Genomic DNA, 15,393 nt, shown 5'->3' on the forward strand with positions numbered 1-15,393 from the left:
TGCTGTTTTGTTGTTGGTATACAGGAATGCCTTTGATTTCTGAGTATTGACTTTGTATCCAGCTGATTTGCCAAATTCATTTATTGGGTCAAGTAGTTTTTTGGTGGAGTCTATAGGATTTTCCATGTACACTATCATGTCGTCTGCAAACAGTTCCAGTTTCATCCACCTTTTCAATTTGGATGCCTTTTATTTCCTTTTCTTTTCTGATTGCTGTGGCTAGGACTTCCAATACTATGTTGAATAGGAGTGGTGAGAGAGGGCATCCTTGTCTTGTTCCTGATCTTTGTGGGAAAGCTCTAAGTTTTTGTCCATTGAGTATGATGTTGGCTGTAGGTCTCTCATCTATGGCCTTTTTTATTTTGAGGAATGCTCCCTTTATTCCCACTGTGCTGAGGGTTTTTATCAGAAATGGGTGCTGTTTCTTATCAAATGCTTTTTCTGCATCTATTGATATGATCATGTGATTTTTGTCTTTGCTGTTGTTTATGTGATGTATTACGTTTATTGATTTGTGGATATTGTACCATCCTTGCATCCCTGGAATGAATCCCACTTGGTCATGGTGTATGATCTTTTTAATGTATTGCTGGATGCGGTTTGCCAATATTTTGTTGAGAATTTTAGTGTCTATGTTCATCAGTGATATTGGCCTGAAGTTTTCTTTCTTGTTTGTGTCTTTATCTGTTTTGGGGATTAGGATGATGCTGGCTTCATAAATAGAATTTGGGAGTCTTCCATCCTTTTGGATTTTTTCAAATAGTCTGTGAAGGATAGGGATCAGCTCCTGCTTGAATGGTTTGTAGAATTCTCCTGTGAAACCATCTGGTCTAGGGCTTTTGTGTGTTGGCAGTATTTTGATTACTGCTTCTTTTTCATAAGCTGTTATTGGTCTGTTCAGGTTTTCTGCTTCTTCTTCATTCAGTTTTCGAAGATTATATTTTTCTAGAAATGTGTCCATTCACCTGGGTTTTCAAATTTCTTGGCATACAGTTCTTCATAATAATTTCTTACAATCCTTTGTATTTCTGTGGTATCAAGTTGTAATCTCTCCTCTTTCATTTCTAATTGTGTTTATTTGGATCCTCTCTCTTTTTCTTGATGAGCCTACTTAAAGGCATGTCAATCTTTTTTTATCTTTTCAAAGAACCAGCTCCTGGATTCATTGATGCTTAGAATTGTGCTTTTAGTCTGTATGTCATTTAACTCTGCTCTGATCTTGGTTATTTCCTTCCTTCTACTTGCTCTGGGCTGTCTTTGTTGTTGTTCCTCGAGTTCTTGTAGGCGTAGGGTTAGGTTGTTTGTTTGAAATGTTTCTATCTTTTTAAGGTAGGCCTGTATTGCTATGAACTTCCCTCTCAGGACTGCTTTTGCTGTGTCCCATAAGTTTTAGGGTGTTGTGAGTTTATTTTCATTTGTTTCCAGAACCTTGATTTCTTCCTTAATCTCGTTCTTGACCCATTCATTTTTGAATAGCATGCTTTTCAATCTCCACGATTTTGAGTTTTACCTTTGGGGTTTTACCTTTGGGGTTGTTTTCTAGTTTCAGTCCCTTGTGGTAAGAGAAAATGGTTGATATGATTGCAATTTTCTTGAACTGGTTGAGGCTGGCTTTGTGTCCTATCATGTAGTCTATCTTTGAAAATGTTGTATGTGCACTTGAAAAGAATGTGTATTTTGCTTCTTTGGCATGAAAGGATGTATATATATCAGTTAAGTCCATTTCACCTAGGGCATTGTTCAATGCCACAATATCTTTTTTGATGTTTTTTTTTTGCAAGATCTGCCCATCTTTGACAGTGGGGTGTTAAAATCCCCTACTCTAATTGTGTTGCTGTCGATATCTTTCTTGAAGTCCTCCAAGATTTTCTTTATGTATGTGGGTGCTCCTATGTTGGGAGCCTATATATTTACAATGTTTATGTCTTCTTGGTGGATTCTTCCTTTGAGTATTATGCAGTGACCTTCTCGGTCTCTCCTTATTGCCCTTTTTCTGAAGTCTATTTCTTCTGATATGAATATTGGTTCCCCAGCTTTTTTTCCCTGTTTGCTTGGAAAAGTTGTTTAGAGCCCTTAACTTTCAGTGTGTGTAAGTCTTTTGTCCTGAGGTGGGTCTCTTGTAGGCAGCATATGTGTGGGTCATGCTTTCTTGTCCATTCAGGTATTCTATGTCTTCTGATTGTAGGATTTCATCCATTTACATTTAAGGTTATTATTGATAGGTACTTATTCATTGCGGATTATTTGTACCTGTGTTTCTCTGTGTGTGTGTGTGTGTCTCTCCCTCTTTTCCTTACTTTCCTTACAGAAGCCCCTTCAGCATCTCTTGCAGATCTGGTTTGGTGAAGCTATATTCTTTTAGACTTCTTTTGTCTGGGAAACTCCTTATTTGGCCTTGTATCTTGACTGAGATACGTGCTGGGTAAAGTAGTCTTGGTTGTAGGCCTCTGGTTCTCATTACTGGAATATTTTTTGCCATTCTCTTCTGGCTTGGAGTGTTTCCATTGAGAAGTCAATTACTAAGCTTATTGGGACTCCCTTGTATATTACTTCCTGTTTCTCCCCTGCTGCCTTTAAGATCCTCTGTATATCTTGGAATTTTGCCATTTTAATTATGATGTGTCTTGCAGTGGGCCTCTTTGGGTTCCTCTTGATTGGGACTCTCTGTGATTCCTGGATTTGTGTGACTTTTTCTCTCAATCGGATTAGGGAAATTTTCCATCATTACCTTTTCAGACAGGTTTTCTATCCCTCGCTCTTCCTCTTCTCCTTCTGGTATCCCTATGATACGGACATTATTATGTTTCATGTTGTCCTGCATTTCCCTTAATCCCTGTTCATTCTTTCTGATCCTCTTTTCCTTTTCTTGCTCTTTCTGGGTGTTTTTTTCTACCTTGTCCTCCAGTTCATTGATCCTGTCCTCTGCTTCATCGAGTCTGCTTTTGATTCCTTTTACTGTGTTCTTCAGTTCAGAAATTGAATTCTTCATTTCCTCTTGGCCCTTGTTGATAGTTTCTATTTCCTTTTTCATGTTGAGATAGTTTGCAGGGAGTTCATTGTAGTTTCCCTGTAGTTTTTGGTAATCTGTGTGAGCTCATTAAGCTTCCTTATCACCAATTCTTTGAACTCAGTATCTGATAGTTTACTTGCCCCTTTTTCATTTAACATTGTTTCTGAGACTTTCCCCTTTCCTTTAATGTGGGGATTGTTTCTTTGTCTTGCCATTGTTTGTGAGACTCTTCCTGTTAGTCTCTGCTTCTTAAGTTGCTCTGTTCTGACCCCCTGGGTTTTTGGTGTAAACTTCTGTGGTCGAATACCTGTGAGATTCAGTGGTACAGTCTCCTCGATCTCCCGATCTTACTGATCTTGGGCTATGGTTTATTGTGGCTCTGTGTATGTCTTTGGTTTTTGGTTCTTTTTGGGTCTATCTTTGGTGGGTCTTTCCCACTAGCTGGTTATCTGAGGGTCAGTCTGTCCCTCACCTCTTGTTTTCTGTTGTGCAGGTGTGAGCAGCTTGTGTTGGAGCTGGTTCTTCCGTGCGTACAAGGTTTTGAGGCTTTTCTCTTGCTCTTGTTCAGTTGTTTGTTCTTAGTAATTTCTTCACTATTTATTTGTATTTTCAGATAGGTCCTGGGTTGACTTAGTGTGACTTCCCCTCCCTCCTTCACCCTCTTCTGTTCTTATCTGCTGGTGTTTCCTTTGTGTGTGGGTTTCCTCTTCCAGGAGGTATCCTGGTATTCCTAGCTCCTACCTACTCTTTTTTATGGTAGGCCTCCTCTGGGCTATGGGTGGAGCCTTTCTTGATTTGCTCTCTCCTTGGTGTCTGTGATCTCAGTTTCCTCCGAGATAAGGTTCAGACACTCCCAGGTGGGTGCGCACACTCCCTGGTTGGTCCCTGTGGTCTCAGTTCCCTCTGAGATGAGGTGCGGAGACTCCCAGGTCGGTGCGCAGAGTGTTGGGGGCGGGGGGTGAGCACACTCCCTGGTCAATGTGCACACTGCTGGGATGGGCAGGTGGCCAGGTGGAGAGGAGACTGTAGCTGTTGCTATAGGGGAATTCCCCAAAGTGTCCCCAAGGGTCTTTTTCTTTTTGGGAAAATCCTCCTGCTCAATCCTGGGGCTCCCTCTGTACAAGGAAGGGTCTGTCCTCTCCCTCAGTCCACTTCTCCAGCTAGACTGGGACCGTCGGCTCAGGGCCCCACACGGCCCAACTCTCAGCTCACCCCAGGGGGCGCCCATGGTCTAGGTGGTTTTACCATTTCGTCCTTATTCCCCTCCCTGGGACTTCAAGCAACCAGGTCTCTGGTGGTGTTGCTCAAGCCTTGTTTGGCAGGGGAGGGATTCGTTAACCAGGGTCTCTCCCAGAAGACCTTTGGCAGGCCCATCAGGCAAGGGCCTGTGGCTGTAGTCTCCCTGGTCCCCGTGCTGGTCCCAGGGACCTTTTTGTCCTGAAGTAATCCCCTTACCGTCTGTTTTTTTCGGTGTCTTCTATACTTTTTGGTTTCCTGTCTTCATAAACGCTGGGGTACTCTTAGGTATTCACTTTGTTCCTCAGTAGATGAACCAGGTGCAGAGGGAAGTTGACTTTGCTCCCATCTATCTCGCCACCATCTTTGAATCTTTTTGCATCATAATGATAGTGTCTGTATTTTAGATATATCTAAGAAACTATAACCCAATACAAAAATCATGAAAATTACATCTATATTTTCTTCAGAGTTGTATAGTTTTAGCTGTTAGGTTTAGGTCTTTGATCTATTCTGAGTTAGTTATTGTATATGATTTGAGGTAGGGGTCTACATTTTTTTTTCTTTTGCATATACATATCCAGTTGTCTATTTGTTGAAGAGGCTGTTCTTTTCCCATTGAATGGTCTTGGATTGTTGCTGAAAATCAATTGACTTTTAAGTGCATGGGCTTATGGACTCTCAATTCTATTTCCCTGATTTATATTTCTGTTCTTATGCCAGTACCATACTGTCTTGATTACTATAGCTTCATAGTTACTGTATTTTGCTGTGTATAATGAGCACTTTTTTGCCCAAGTTTTTGAGGGAAAAGGATGCACATTATAAATGGGTAGTACTAAATCCATACCTCTATAAATTGTCTTTAATTCTTTTATTTATGCTTATGTGTTAAAAGTGTAACTCTAGAAATCAATAATGATAACTCTATGCAAAATAATACCATGGAATATGATAAACGAGTTTGTTTCTAAATATAAATAAATAATTGAATTAAAAAATTGAAATGAAGATTTTTTTTTCCCTGAAAGTTTGGGCAAAAAAATGTGGGTGCACATTATATATACACAAGAGCGCATTATACATGGCAAAATATATTAAGTTTTGAAATCATGAAGTGCTTGTTCTCCAACTTTGTTCTGTTTTTCTAAGATTGTTTAGGATTCTGGATCACTTGCATTTCCGTATATATATTTTAGGTTCACCTGTCATTTCTCCAAAAAAAAAAAGAAAGGCCATCAGAATTTTAATAGGGATTTCATTGAATCTGTACATCAATTTCAGCAGTATTGCGATCTTAAGAATATTATCTTCCAATTCATGAACACAGAATACCTTTCCATGTATTAGGTTTATAAATTATTCTTTCAACAATATATTTTGTTTTCAGGGTAAAAGTTTTGCAGTGTTATATGAAATTTTTTCTTGAATATTTTGTTCTTTTTAATGCTTTTGCCAATGCAATTTTCTTGGTTTAATTTTTTGTTTATTGCTAATATATAGACATAAAACTTGAGGGGTTCTCTATTGATCTTTATATCCTACAATCTTGCTGAACTTACTAGCTGTAATAATTGTCTTGTGTGTATGTATTAGGATTTTCTATGTACAAGATCTTATCTGTAAATATAGTTTTATTTCTTCCTTTCCCATTTGGATACCTTGCCTTTTATTTCACTTTCTTACTGAACTATGCTGGCTAGAACCTCAAATACAATGTTTAATAGAAGTGGCAAAAACAGGTATCTTTGTCTTGTTCCTAATCTTAGGGGGAATACTTTTAATCTTTCACCATTAAGTGTGTTAACTGGATTTCTCACAGATGTCCTTTATCAGGTTGAGATAATTTGTCTTCCTAGTTTTTTAGTGTTTTTATCTGAAAGAGTATTGGATATTGCCAATGCCTTTTCTAAGTCTATTGAGCTGATCATGTTTTTCCACCCATTATTCTATAAGTATGGTGTATTACATTGATTGCTTTTCATATATTGAACTAACCTTGTATTCCTGGGATAAATTGCATTTGGTTATGTTGTATAACCTCTTTAATATGTCATTGCATTCAGATTGTTAGTGTTTTGTTGAAGATTTTTGTGTCTAGATTCATAGACATGTTGGCCTGTATTTTTCTTCCTTGGGTTTTCTTTGTCTGATTTTAGTATCAGGGTTAATAATGGCTTCATAGAACAAGTTGGGAAGTGTTCCCTCCTGCTGTACTTTTTTGGGAGAGTTTGTGAAGGGCTAGTCTTAATTCTTCAGACTTGGTAGACTTTACCAGTGAAGCCATCTGATCTTGGACTTTTCTTCATGAGAATATTTTTATTACTAATTCAAGTTTTTCAATGTTATAGGTCTATTAAAAATTTTAATTTCTTGAGTTAGTTTTGTTTGTGTGTTTTTAAGAATTTGTCCATTTCATCTAGGTTTTCTAATTTGTTAATGTAGTTATTCATAGTATTTCCTCATAATCATTTTTATATTTGTAAATTTAGAACTAATGTATCCTCTTAAGTATTTGAATCTTATCTCTTTATTTCTTTGTCAGTTTAAGTAAAGTTTTGTCAATTTTCTCAATTTTTCCAAAGATCCAACTTTTGGTTTTGTTGATTTTCTCTACTGTTTTTCTATTCCCTATTCCAATTATCACTACCACCACTCTAATCTTTATTACTTCTTGCCCTCTACTTTTTTGTTTGTTCTTTGTCATGATTTTAAAAGTGAGAAATTAAGTTGAGCTCTTCTTTTCTAATATTGGCATTTACAGCTGTAAATTTCTTTCTAAGCACTGAGTTCACAGACCCCAGGAGTTTGGGTATGTTGTATTTTTATTTTTATTCATCTCAAATATTTTTCTGATTTCTCTTATGATTTTTTTCTTTGACCCATTAATTATTTAAGAGTATATTAATTAAAACATTTGTGAATATCCAATTTACTTTTGGTATTTATTTCTCATTTCAATCCATTGTAATTAGAGAACATACTTTGTATGATTTAAATCCTTTTAAATTTGAGACTTTTTTTAAAGTGATACTTTTATCTTTTTAAAAGATTTTATTTATTTACTTATAGAGAGGGGAAAGGGGAGAGAAAGAGGGAGAGAAACATCAATGTGTGGTTGCTTCTTGAGCACACCCTATGGGGAACCTGGTCTGCAACCAAGGCACATGCCTTGGCTGGGAATCGAACTGGTGACCCTTTGGTTTGCAGGCTGTTACTCAATCCTCTTAGCCACACCAGCCAGGGCTTGTCTTTTTTTTCTCCTTGATATAGGGTCTGTCTTGGAAAATGTTTCATGTACATTTATAAGAATATATATTCTGCTGTTACTGGGTAGAGTGTTTCATAGATGTTTGTTTGATCTAATTAGCTTATGGACTTTTTCAAGTCATCTATTTTCTTACACATTTTCTGTCCAATTGTTCTATTCATTATTGAAAGTGTAGTATTGAAGTCTGCAGCTATTATAGTTGAATTGCTTTTTTCTACCTTCAATTCTGCCAGGTTTTGCTTCATGTATTTTGTGGCTATGTTGTTAGGTGTATATGTACTTATAATTGCTATGTCTTCTTGGTATGTTGAACCTTTAATCATTATCAGATGTCTTTCTTTGTAGTGACAGATTTGTCCTAGCATCTCATTTGCCTGATATTAGTAAAGCACTCCAGCTCTCTTTGGTTATTGCTTTCATGGTATATCTTTTTTTCTTTTTATTTTTTTCATAGCATATCTTTTAAAATCCTTTTACTTTCAACCAATCCACTTACGTTAATGTAATTACTTATAAGATAGGATTTATAAGTGCCATAATGCCATTTGTTTTCCATGTCTTATGTTTTTTTTTCTGTTCTTTAACCTCCATTACTGTCTTCTTTTGAATTAGATGGATATTTATATAATGTATCATTTATCTAGTATATCATTTTTATTCTATTGTCTTTTTTAAATTTGTGTGTGTGTATATATATATATATATATATATATATATATATTAGTTATGTTCTTAATGGTTGCTGTTAGGATTACAATTAGCACCTTAGTTTATAACATTCTAACTCAAATTAATAGCAACTTAATTTCACTAGTATATAAAACTTTGCTCCTGTTCAGCTCTGTACACTTTCCCTTTGTGCTCTTATTGTCATACAAATGGCACCATTATACATTGTGTGCCCATTAACACTTATTTATAATTGCTGTGTTACACTGTTTTCTTTAAATCAAATATGAGAAAAAAGTTACTAACAAAAAATGCATTTATACGGTTTTTACATTTGCCTATGTAGTACCTGTATATTGCTCCTTATTTCTTCATGTGAATTTGAAGTACTGTCTAGATTCTTTTATTTCAGCCTGAGAGATACCCTTTGCTGTGTTAATGACATATTCTCTCAGTTTTTGTTTGTCCAGGAATCTCTTAATTTTTCCTTCATATTTGAAGTATATTTTTGCTGCTTATAGAACCCTTGGCTGACAGTATTGTTCTTTGAGCATATCATCTCATTGTATATATCATCCCATTGCCGTGGCCTCCATGGTTTCTCATGAAAAAGGAGCTGTTAACCTCATTTAGGATCCCATGTATATGATGAGTTATTTCTCCTTGCTTTCAAAATTCTCTCTTTGTCTTCGCCTTCTGACAGTTTGATAATGATGTGTCTTAGTGTGACCTCTTTAAAATTTATCCTATTTAAAATTTGTTGAAGGCTTGAATGTGTAAATTTTAAGCTTTTGCCTATTATGTTTTCAGATATTCTTTTGGACCCGTTTACTCTCATCTCCCCTTTTTTGAGACTCCCATTACATGTATATGGTATGCTTGATGGTATTGTACAGGTCTGAGAACTTGTTCATTTTCCTTTTTGTTCTTTTGATTGGATAATCTCTGTTGATTTAGTTTTCAGTTTAACAATTCTGTATTGTCTTTGCTCAGATCAGCTGTTGTGCTCCTCTAGGGAATTTTACACTTCAGCTATTCCATTTTATAAATCCAGAATTTTTATTTAGTTCTTTTAAAAATATTTTTTATTGATATTCTGTATTTGGTTAAACTTCACTTTCATACTTTCCTTTAGTCCTTTATACATGGTTCCTCAAGTTCTTTAAACTTATTTAAAATAGCTGATTTAAAGTTTTTGCCTAGTTAGTCATTGTCTGGGCTTCCTCAGGGATAATTTTTATTACTTGCTTTTTTCGTGGTGTATGGGCCATAATTTAATGTTTCTTTGCATGTCTTTTTTTTTAAGTTGAAAACTGGACATTTAAAGTTATATAATGTAACAACTCGGCAAATCAAGATTCTCCTGTCTTAGAGTTTTTTGTTATTGCTGCTTGTTGTAATTGTTATTTGTTTAGTGACTTTTCTGAACTAATTTTTTAGTTTTTATTCTTCATTGTATGTGGTCACTGAAGTCTCTGCTTAGTGGTCAGGTAATGGCTGGTTAGAGATTTCCTTGAATACCATGCCTGGAACTAGTAAGCCTCCTAGTCTTTGCCAAGTGGTTCTGTGTGCATGTTGAGGCACACCTTTTACATTCAGTCAGGTAGTTACAACTATGCCTTAACCTTCACTTTCTCCCTGTGCAGAGCCTCCAAATTAGCTGGGGGTGAGAGAGCTTAGGGCCTTCTCAGGTATTTCCTCAGCTCAGCTCAATATGGGTGGCCTTCTAGATTCCCAGACATGTGTAGGAACTTTTTAAAGCCTGTATAGGCATCTCATTCCCTAGCTTTTCCTTTTAGGTTTTTGGTTAGTGTATTATTTATCCCAACTATTATCTACTGTTGCAGGCAGCCACAAAGTGCCTATAATTGTTTTCAACAAATATCCCCAATGGAAAAACCTTTTTACACTATGCAAACTATAAGTCAGGTGAAATATAGACTGTCTGCAGGTGGATCTTCTATTGAACCACAGAATAGATCTAATAATGAAAATTCTTTTGGAATGAGGCTTTGAAAAAGCTCTCCAGGGGTGTCCAACCTTTTGGCATCTCTGGGCCACACTGGAAGAAGAAGAGTTGTCTTGGGCCACACATTAGAATATATTGCGACACATAATCACACAAAAAATATCATAATAATGTTTTAAATAACTTTATGATTTTGTGTTAGGCCTCATTCACAGCCATACTGGACTGCATGCAGTCCATGGCCCGCAAGTTGGACACCCCCCAGCTTCTGTTCCCTCCTGTTTTTAGGGCAGCTGCAGAGAGAAAGAGCAGAAGATGGGACTAAGGCAAGTCGAAACATTTTGGACATTACAGTGTTGCTGTTCTTCCTGGGACTCAGCATTTTCTCTCAAATAAATCTGTGTTGCTGCAAGTCTTTGATTTCCAGAATTTTGAAAAAGTTTTTTCTGACAATTTTCTGTTGCTTTTTGAAGGAGAGAATTTTTATGGGTCCTTATATCACTGGTTTTGCTGGTTCCAGTTCATATATTTGAATGCTCTGTTCTGTGTGTGTACTTTTTCTCAAATGTGTACATATTAAATTAAAAAGTTTACAAATTGGGGTTGGAGGAGACCATGTAGAGTAGTCACCAAATGAAGGGCTGTGGATTGACCGGAATAATGCCAGCCTCTGTCAGACAGAAGGACCTGAGGACTTAAGTTGTCAGCCCCATCGGGGGTTAAAACTCTGTCCTACCATCCCTGTTGCTTTGTGTCTCTAGGTTAAGGCCAGCAGGAGTTCAGCTGTGCTCACATGGATGGGACAAAGACCCGACAGCGGAGGCCAGAGGAGCTAGGGCTGCCATACACCCTCAGCCCAGGAAGACTCCCAGCAGCCTCAGAAGATGGACCTTGGAGTGTCCCTGAGAGCCAGAGGGTGGCCACTAAACCACTGAGGACTGAGCTCAGCAGGGAGACTGCCTTAGCCATTGGCTTTCAGGTGACAGTGCCCTTCATGTTTGCAGGCCTGGGACTGTCTGGGGCCGGCATACTTTTGAACTATTTCCAGGTAAGAGGGAACTAAATGTGGATGATAGTGGTGGGGGCACTGTCCAATATCACCCTAAAGCACAGGTGGCAAACACAAAGCCTGCGGACTGAATATGGCCCTCCACCTTATTATATCTGGCACGGCACCTTGTTTCTACCTGGCAGCAATGCTGAGTTCCTTGCCCCTAGTTAAGGAATAGTTACAGTCTCCTAACATTTATACAGTCCTAAAATTACATTTGACCCTTTGAAAGCAATTGCCAGAATGATGTGGCCCCCCGGTGAAAATGAGTTTGACACCCCTGCCCTAAAGAGTGGCAGCTACATGTTGGGCCTAGCTTGAGGAACATAGGGCAGGGTCTCCTCTTGTCAAATACCGCTTTTCTATAAATTGGTAAAGGTTCTTTTAGTTGGTGACAGAGACTAAATATAACCTAAGATAAGCTTTGAAAGATAATTTATTAGCTCATATAATTGAAATATCTAAGAGTTTGAATGTAAGGTATGGCATAATCCAAGTGCTTAAATGATATCAGGATGCTGGCACTTTCTTTATCTCTTAGCTCTGGGGAGGGTGGCCCTTGGCAATCTATCCTTTGTCTGTGTACTTTTTTTTAAAGAGAGAGATCTCCTTGTCAATATCCATATCAATTGCCAAAAAGTGTCAAATGTCCACTCTTATTCCAGTCACTGTTCCCTAAGAGATGGCATTCTTTGTTTGGCCTGCCTGACTTATGTTGTGTTCACTCTCTGAGGTGAGGCAGGTGCCCCTTGGTTTACACCTTACCAGAATCCCCTAGAGTGAGGAACTGGGTGTTACACATAAGACAAAAATTTATCCACGTACCATACGTTTCTGGTTCTCCCTCCATCAAAGCCCCATTCCTTTCTTCACCATGATCTTCAGAAGTCTTCCCTAGAAAAGCATAGTACCCAAGAATACTTTAAGTCGCTACTGGCCACATCTTTGCTGTGAACAAAGATTGTCTTGAGTGGGACAAGCTGGGAGAAGCAGGGCTGACATGTCCAACAGTCTCCGCATCTGCCTCACTCACAGGGACTCTCTGCACCACAGGGGTCTCTGTGCCCTGCCCCTCACTGATTTGAAACCAGTCAAGGTTTGAATCCCAGTCTGCTACTTAGCTTTAAGGCTGGTGGTTTAATTTTCTTTAAAAGGAACACTTAAAAATTAGGACATTTCATGTAAAAATCTGAATTCCTATTTTATCTTGAAAACCTGGTAACTCTTGAAACATTGTACCCACATTCCCTCATAGTCACAATCAGTGGTTGCTGCCCTCTCTACGTATCTGTGGTCTCTGGTTTACCACAGTTTCTACCACTCTCTCTTGTTATACCATCTCACTTCACTGTTACCTGCCTGGCCTTGCCCTTGACTGGGGTTCTTAGTGACCCTCCAATATCCTAGCTGTCCAGTTCCTCAAAAAATAACAGCACCAGTGACTGCGAGCTCCATCCTGGACCTCATCAGGCCCCCGGATGGTTATTTCTTGGAATTCCTGTCCCAGTCTGACTCAGTCCCATTCTCTGTGTTTGGTCTCTCTGTGACCGCAGATCTTCAGCTGTCTTCTTCCTCCCAATGGCCTGATGCTCCCTAGCCCCATAGTCTTCTTTAATCCATGGTCTGCCAGCACTGCTATAACCTCGAGTACCTCAGCACCTGGTTTTCACATCCCAGGAGTTCTATATCCCAAAGATTTCCTCCCATGGATTTCTTCTTCCCTACTCCACAGCCACCTCCCACCACCCTCACCACCAGCCTCCAGCCTCCTCACCTCCTTCCTTACTCTGGCCTTACTCCCTGCAGTCCATTCTCTATACCAGTGATTTTCAAGAAATCTATTTTACTGAGTGTTTTACCAGTATAACATAATGAGCATGTATCCTTTATATGAACACACACACATTGATACACATACCCACATATATATCACATACCTATATATATTTATATATACATTGACATTATATTTATATGTACATTCATATGTATAAATCCCCTATACATATATACATTGGTTTAGAAATTAAACATACAGACACAAGCACATACACATATAGGTTTATAAATTACATATGAGGAGGCAGTGTAATAGTATACTGTATTGCTTAAGAGCCCAAAATCTGGGGCTAAACTAACTGGGTTTCAGTTTGACCTTAGTTACTTAAACCAGTTGATCTCTATTCCCTAGTTTTCTCTTCTGTAAATTAGAACTTACCTTATAAGGTTTTTAAGAGGGCTATAAAATGCTTGTAACAGTGCCCGGCATTAGAAAGCACCAGGTGAAGGTTAATTGTTGTTATTCTTTTTTCATTAATAATCTGTCACATCTAGTGCTGTGCATATTCTTAAGAACTTACACAAAAGGATAAAAACTAGATAGAAATATTCATTCTAGCATTTTTTCCATATGCCATTGGATTGTCTGCATCCTACATGGGGATCACTGCTTGAGTGCTCTGTCAGGGATCTTCACAATGCAGATCTTCCTGAATTGTAAAATCTCTGTTGATTACTCTATTGCCAATGCGATAAAACCCAGACTCCTAAAATGGACATCCGAGAGTCTTGGACTCACATCAGCTATATCAGTTAGGATAGTTTTAGCCTCAAGCACCAGAAAACACAACCAATGTTGGGTTAAATAAGAAGGGAATATGTCATCTCCCAAAAAGAGATTTTCAGGACAGGGTGATTCCTGGGTTGGAAAGTGATGTCATCACCAACCAACAATACCTATCCAGGATCATTCCAAATTCCTGCCAGAGTAGCTTTGTTCTCATGGCCACATCATGTCCAGAGAGAGGTGAGTGGGCCATCTGTCCTGGTTCCTCCCTCTTAAGCATAAGAACACTTCCATAGGAGAGCTCCCAACTTTTTAGTGGCTAGATTTGAGGCACATCCCACTTTGAAACCAAACACAGGCAAAGGGAATGGAATGGCCATAACTGTCTGGGTCTGATTGAGCTGAGAAGAGGAGAGGGTCACCTGCCCCATGAGGTGGGTTCCTTTGTGCACTTAGGGTCTGGGAGGAAGGACAAAAAGGTTCACTGATGCCCTACAGGCTCAGTGCTGGCATGGCTGCCATTCTGCAGCTCCACCCAGCCAAGCTGGCTTTCATCACTTGGGCTGTCCCCTTTCTGTGATTTCTTTCCTACTAACTATGAGTGGAGAGGCCTCCTGTCATCCTTCCTGACCCAGTTCACATAGGCAGTCTTTCATGGAACCTTTACTTAAGCTCTAGCCCAACATTTCAACTTCATGCAGGGCATCGCTTCTGCATCTCATAGAATATTTGCCATTTCCTGTTATGTTATGCATTGATCTGATGCTCTGCTCAGTTTGAATGTGAACTGCTTGAGAGTAGAGGATGCACTTTTTTTATTGTTTTTTTTTTTCTGGAAAAGGTAAAATATTTATGTGATTTAGTGTTCAAAAGTTTCACAAGTATGCATAGGGACAAGGCTCTGTAGTCTACCCAGAGATAACCAGTGGGCCTCAGGTGATTGTGTTTTCTCCTGAAAGTATTTTATGCATGTACAAGCAAGTATCTATATCTGATCATCTGTCCCTGTATATTTTTTCTCACCCTTTTACCCAAGTGGTATCATATATAAACTGTTGAATGCTATGATTTTTATACTTTATAATATATCTTGGAGATTATTGTAAAAATATATATTAAAAGCTTCCTTTTTTAAATGGTTGTTCACTATCCCATCATATAGGTATATGAAAATTTATTTAACCATTTCCCTCTAATGTGTTTTTAAGTTTAACAATGTATTTAGTTTGCTTAGGCTGCCATAAAAAAGTACCACATATTCAGGGGCTTAAACAACAGAAACTTACTTTCTCACAGTTCTGGAGTCTAGAAGTCCCACTTGAATGTATCAGCAGGACTGGTTCTTTCTAAGGCTTCTCTTGGCGTGTATATATATGGCTGTGTTCTCCCTGTGTCTTCACATGGTCTTCCAAATCTTTGTCCAAATTTTCTTTTCTTATAAGGACACCAACCATCTTGGGCTAAGTCTTACCCTAATAAGCAGCAACTTAAAATTTTATTTCTAACATACTGCAATGAATAACCTTGACATTTTATAGATGAGTAAGTTAAAATGTTGTAAATAGAAGTGCTGGGATATATGCATTTGTGACTCTGATAAACATCACCAGGTCACCTGTCC

The 15,393-nt window shown here is 38.2% G+C and overlaps 1 protein-coding gene across 2 annotated transcripts in view; it reads left to right on the forward strand.

Annotated features, from left to right (window-relative positions):
- The window catches only part of SLC41A3 (solute carrier family 41 member 3), a 78,394-nt gene that overhangs the window by 8,687 nt on the left and 54,314 nt on the right, over positions 1-15,393 (forward strand). For both annotated transcript variants that reach the window (XM_071219512.1, XM_024580391.3), the window contains exon 2: positions 10,917-11,203. In XM_071219512.1, the coding sequence (XP_071075613.1) occupies positions 10,949-11,203 (255 nt within the window). In that variant the 5' untranslated portion in view covers positions 10,917-10,948. The remainder of the gene's footprint in view (positions 1-10,916; positions 11,204-15,393) is intronic.

The sequence above is a fragment of the Desmodus rotundus genome, chromosome 10, assembly GCF_022682495.2.
Source record: "Desmodus rotundus isolate HL8 chromosome 10, HLdesRot8A.1, whole genome shotgun sequence".
NCBI lineage: Eukaryota > Metazoa > Chordata > Mammalia > Chiroptera > Phyllostomidae > Desmodus > Desmodus rotundus.